A 6,151-nucleotide genomic window follows, 5' to 3' on the forward strand; every position below is an offset into this window, starting at 1 on the left:
TTTATTTTTTTGCTTGCACCTTTTTATTAGTGTCATTGGGAAAAGTGGATATTGTCTGACTAGCTGAAAGTTTGAGTTAATGTTTTTGAAGCCTCTTCTCCTTTGTTTTTCTGAAGCAAAGTTAGGTTCCATGTCTTGAAGCATACCATGTGAATGCAACTGTAGTAGAATTTGCTCTTCAGGTATCTGTCCCTATGCTTTAGTTTTACGTGCTTATGTATTTTGTTTTATTTCTGTATCTGTACTCTTTTTATGTACAATTTGCAACTCGGTTGCTCTTGCTTTTTACAGTTAGGAGATACACTCTGCAATATCTCTGTTGCTCTGCTGCCCAGTAGTTGAAGAGCAATGTCCTGGCGCTGGTGGTTGGTTGTCCTTCTGTATTTAATCCATGTGGTTGAAAGGGGAGTAAGAAAGCAAGGAGATCATGCCTATTTCCATGTCTGTGTCTTGGCAGGGATGTAAGAAGAGATTTACCTCCTAGCCTGGGCATGCTGTTTGTGTTACAGTCTAACCTTTAGCATCGAAGGCTAGCTTTTGCTTTGGTGTTCACAATAAATTGCCGATACATTGTAACTGGTTTTGTTTTTTTTTTTTCTTTCGTGGTAAAGAACAAAACTGTGAATGTAATAAGTGTACCTGATAGTTAGGTATTAAGTCATAGCCCGTGTAATCCTCTTGGAAGTTTATTAAAGAGCAGGTACATTTAATGGTGACTGCGTGTGCTTGTATGTTGAAGTACTACGTGCGTAATGGGAAGGCTGTGACAAATCTACTAGTGTAAGTAATAACAGCCTGTTATATACCGCGTATTACACAGAGTGGAATAGTACCCTGTGTATTCAAAGCTGGGAAATTATCATCTCCTCTGCATAAATAAAGATGTCAGTGTCCAGGTGGGACTTCATTGTATCTGTGATGGGAAGGGTTCAGGGAGGTACCCTGATCTTGTCTGATTGCTATTTAAAGCTCAAGTGGCTTACAAAGGTAAGAATGTGTGTGGCTGCCAAAAGCCTTTGTCAGCGTGAAGCCCAGCCTAACTCGTGTCAGGACATCTCTTTGCCAGACAAGAGGGCAGGGCACAGGAAGAAGCAGTTTGACAGTTATACCAACCAAAATGCTTTTTTACCTGTTTATTGTTTTGCTTGTGGAAAGAGTTTTGGTGTACCTATAGATAGCTCAGTTTTTGCTGGGACAGTTGCCTCCACTCCAGGATCTTTTGCCAGGAACCAACACAGCTGTAGTGCAAAGGGTTCCTAGGCTTGCCACAGCTTACACTGGGGCAGCACCTTGAAAGCAACCCCAGAAGATACACTTTTGTTGCAAACCAAGAGAATTAGAGAAGCGATCAGAAGGAGGCGCCGAGAAGAGAAAGGGATAAAGCAGATTGCCATTGTGTTACATTTATCTTAGGCTGGGGGAGACAGCAGTGGTCCAGGCACAGAAGAGCCAGAGGCTGTAGGAGATTATAGAGCCCAACACTGAAGGTAGCCTCTCCAATCTGACCTCCTTCTTACTGAAACCGTAAATGCCAAAATATTCTTTTTTGTTTTGGTTTGGTTTGGGTTTTTTTTTTCTTTTCCAGGTACATATAGACTGTGGTGAGCTTTAGACAGAAGAGAGGGACAGAGAACCTGTGAACAAAGCAGGTAGTGACAGGCATGACCAGCCAATGTAGTTCACGGCAGAGTGCAGACGTGCAATTAAAGCAAAATTAGTCTCTCTCTTTTAGAGCAGATTGACTGAAATAGTATTGTCATTTAACCTCCAAGAGTCGTCTTAGGCTGTAGCAGTGTCAGCTCTCTCTGGGCTTATTTATCTGAGTCATTAATAAGTCATCAGAGTCGTTCACTTTCCATATGAGGTTATGGGAGAAAGGCATGTCTGGGTGCTCCTTGGTAGTCAGAAAGGAAAGGCTGCCAAGGACGAGGAGCCCGAGTTGTGTGCGGCAGGCAGAGAAAGCCCTTTGGTCTCTGGATCACACTGAGATTCATTAGTTTTTGAAGAAAAGCTGAAAAATGTGATTATGTTGGGGAGGTGGGGTGCAGCTGTAAGTCTGCATGCTTGCAGTATAGTGAGCAGCTCAAAATCGCAGCCTGTAAATAGATGTACATATTTAACCTCTTAAAAGGGCTGTAGCTCCCTGCTGTAGTACAGTAAGAATAGTAATGTTTACCATTTAGATTGTGCTTCCTATTTTCAGAGCTGTGCCAGCTTTAGGTATTTTAATGTAAAGCGGGCGGGTAATCTGTGAACAGGATTTTAAGCTTTTTGATTGGGGCGGGGGGGCAGGCGCAGCAATGTTATTTTGCATACCCCCCAGAATAAAAGGAGGTTCAGACCCTTCTGCTCTGGCAGTGGGGCCATGGCGTCTTTCAGCCTTCTCCCAGGAGAGAGTCTCCTGCGGGAGCCAATTTCTTCTTGGATCTGACCACCATAGCCCTCAGTAATTATAGCAGCGTTGAAATTCCGAGCTAAAAACAGAAGTGCAGCATGTGCCTATTCCCCATGTGATTCGGAAACCAGGAAATTGAAAGAGCCTGACTGAGAGGAGAGGGAGTGCAAAGCAATAGACACATCTAATATTTATCTCAAACCTGCTACGCCTGGGACGCAGGAGCTGTCATCTGCCGGAGCTGATTATGCATGCAGCCAAAGCAGAGCCTGATTGGATGTAGTAGGACCTAAGGCGAGGGGGAGAGGGAGCGGAGAGAGAGTTCGGCTCGCCGCACCGAAATGTAAACACTGGAAAGCGAGAGGGAGTATAACGCCTTTATGCTCCGAACTGCAAGCAGCAGGCTCCTATAGCTCCGGCAACGCACCTCTTGCAGGTCTAGCAGTGCCCGGCTTGATGAACAGAAGCAGACACTTCGGAGGATCTCCTGCCTGTGGATGTAAATAGGGGGCAATCGGGATGCGCTAGCTTTCTCCGGCGGCGCTGCAGCTCCTTCGTGCTCCGTGCCGCAGCTGGGACGGGGCAATGGACATGAACATGAAGAAGTTCACAGTGCGTCGGTTCTTCTCTGTCTATCTCCGCAAGAAATCTCGGTCAAAGAGCTCGAGCCTAAGTAGATTTGAGGTAAAATTTGCCTTAACTTTGTTAAATGTAGCAAATACCGTTAGGTGCTGGTAACAGAGATGTAAGAGAATGCCTGCGCTTACTGACGTGATAAATAGTTAAAGGTGATCTTTCCCTGGAGGTGGTGATGTTCGCACCTGATGTTCTTTGTTTCAGTGTAATTCAGTGCTTTTTCTCGGTAGTATTCAGTACATTGCATAATATATTTAGTGTGTTGCTAAGGATCCTTTTATCAGCCTGGCAGGGGAGGAGGAAGCTGGTTCAGGACATCATGAAGTTGTAGGAAATAATTACAGATCCATTTAAATTAGCACAAATGGCACCATAATTTTCAATAGCCTCATATTTTAGTCTTCCTCCCCTGCGCACATACCATTCTTTCTCAGTGCCAGATTTCCAAATAATTAATCAATTTTCTAGTGCCCTTTATATATATATGGTATGTTAGATAGGGATTTTCTTGCTTATTTGTCTGTAGGTTCTCATGCTTGCACAGATTTTTGCATTTATCTTCTCTCCCGTGCATCCTGGTATATATTTTTTTTTATTATTTTGTTGTAAAGAGAAGTTGTTCTTCAGGAGCAGGGGGACAATGTCAAATTAAACCTACAATGATTTAGCAGTGTGGGGAGATGAAGGCAGTTGAAGTTGGAGGTATTAGCAGATAGGAATGTGTGAATGGGGTAGAACCAGGATTTCTGCCTCCTTTCCTCGAACCATTGTTCTTCAGCCCTATATTTGGAGCTGTGAATAGTCGGCAGGATGTGAGATCAGTTGAATAGATGTCAGTTATATTTATGTTGTTCACTTTATCATTGCAGATGATCTGCAACCTCTGCATTAAAATAGAGGTAGATGGGGCCTGATTCCCCTCTGCCTCACGTTTGTTTTATGCTGGTGTACTTCAATTGACCTCTGAGGAGTTACTCTGATTTGCACTGGTATTCCCAGGAGAAGGATTAGTCTCATGCTGTCTGAATACATTTTAATATGTTATTCCCTTAGTGTCCTATTTAAAGTACCAGGTAACTGTTCGAACATAAAGTTCTTCATGTGTCATTGCTTAAACAGGACATGCAGAAAAGCAGTTTTTGGCTGGTGTTTTCTGTTGTGGGTTTTTTTTTTTTAACTCTTTAAAATCAGCTTTCTTGAAAAATTATCATTAAGGTACCTAATTTTATTTCACTCACCTAATAGTCACGCTATGCATTTAAAACAAACTAATAAATCAAAGTTGTTGAAGCTCCCTCCTTGCACCAGCCCTGTTCCTCTAGGATTGAGGGGAGAGAGGGGGAACCCTTCCTTTCCCTGTTGTGAGCCCAGAATTGCAAAGGCTAATCTGGAATAGATGTTCCTTGTAGCACCCTGTAAATTCACTAAGCTCGTGCTCCACCAGAGCCAACAGAAAGTAGACCTGGAGTCACTGAGTTACACGAAGGAGTTCTGAGACAGACAAGTGTCTTCGCAGGCTGCCAGTGTCAGGGCGTGATGTTAGGAGGGGAGGTGATGTTGAGACAGCAGGGCTCCACCAGACCTCATAACTATTCATTTGACAGTGCCATAGTTCGGGAGAAACAGATTCCACCACACTAATTATTTAACTTACTGGGTAATCTAGCGTGAATGACCAGTACGACTCAGCATTTGTAACAGGCCAGAGCCTCGCTTCATTTTAAAAAAAAAAAAAAAGTGTCTTTACAATCCATTTGATCATCAGTATTACATTAGATTTACTGGACTTTTTCAATGTCTGTGAAATAGTTTTCCCTTACATGAGTTGTCTTGTAATGATTTTTTTTTTCCCCCCGATTTTAAATAATTTGCTTCAAGAAGCAGCCTGATATGTATCCTATTGCACACGTACGTTCAGAGCATTTCGTCCACTTCCCTCCTCTCTCCATTGACTTGGCAGTAATGATCAACTTTATGTAAAGTGACTCAGTATTATAATGCAACAGGGAATAGGGGTTGTTCCAACCAGGAAGAAAAAATGATTCATAAGATCTGTTCTGCTATTTAAGTGTGAAAATCATCAGAGATGTTCCTGCTTAGAGGGGAAAAACAAAACATACGAACATCAAGCCCCCTCTGTGATTTCCATCCCTGAGTACTTCTGTGTATAAATTTGTAATTGCAGGCTAATGAGCGCTTGTCAGCCAAACAGAAAGTGCAAGGAAGCCTGCTAGTAGTTGGATTTTTAGAAGTCAGAATATTCTTCATCCTAATAAGTAGATATTTTTAAAGAGGAGGCAGTAAAAAGGCACAGGTTATTACATCATGGAATGAGTAAAAGTAAAAGAAAAGGAAGAAATTTGGAGAAAATGCATGTGGCATTGCTTTGTTTAGTGTGCGTTAACTTCTGTACCTGGCAGAAGTTGTGTGTTGCTAGATGTCATCTGAAATTTGGAAGGGGATTGTTGTTCCTAGGTTGGGTGGGATTTTTGTTGTGGTGTTCTTTTGGCCAGGTGGGAAAGAGGGTTGAAGGCTTTAAGATAGGTACTCCTGGATTCAAGCCTTTGATATCTTTAAAATACCACTATTAGAATAGATTCAAAATAATACATTATTAGTTATTAATATCATATGATTAATTACTTTCTCTACTGTGGTATTCTGCTACACTTTAAATTCACTTGCAATGGGCTTCATAACTTACAGAGCAGGGACATAGATGCAGAAAATGACTTAGCAAATCACAGCTTGTAACTTGACCTTTACTTGTTTCATATGCCAATATCATTGCTATATCTGAGACAAAAAGATCATTGCCTTATGTACCTAGCTAGGTTTCACACTTTGTCCTGCTAAAGGAGGTAGAGCGCGCTTTGTAAATGAGATATTGCAAGGGTTTTGTTTCATCTTGCCTAAAATGTGTGCCCTTTTATTATTCTGGGAAAAACTGGCTGAAATTTGAACTTACTTGGTTACACTTTCGGGTTTTCATAGAATCACAGAATCATTTAGGTTGGAAAAGACCTTTAAGATCATCAAGTCCAACCGTTAACCTAGCACTGCCAAGTCCACCACTAAACCATGTCCCTAAGCACCACATCTACACGTCTTTTAAATACC

At 42.0% G+C, this 6,151-nt stretch overlaps 1 protein-coding gene across 1 annotated transcript in view; it reads left to right on the forward strand.

Moving 5' to 3' along the window:
* Nucleotides 1–2,617: 2,617 nt before the first annotated feature.
* Nucleotides 2,618–6,151, forward strand: part of LOC103894799 (ribosomal protein S6 kinase alpha-2-like) — a gene marked incomplete at its 3' end in the record, with an annotated part of 142,061 nt that continues 138,527 nt past the window's right edge. Inside the window, exon 1 of the mRNA XM_009274255.2 lies at nt 2,618–3,079. Within this exon, the coding sequence (XP_009272530.1) occupies nt 2,981–3,079 (99 nt within the window). The remainder of the gene's footprint in view (nt 3,080–6,151) is intronic.

Source organism: Aptenodytes forsteri, unplaced genomic scaffold (assembly GCF_000699145.1).
Source record: "Aptenodytes forsteri isolate BGI_AS27 unplaced genomic scaffold, ASM69914v1 Scaffold736, whole genome shotgun sequence".
NCBI lineage: Eukaryota > Metazoa > Chordata > Aves > Sphenisciformes > Spheniscidae > Aptenodytes > Aptenodytes forsteri.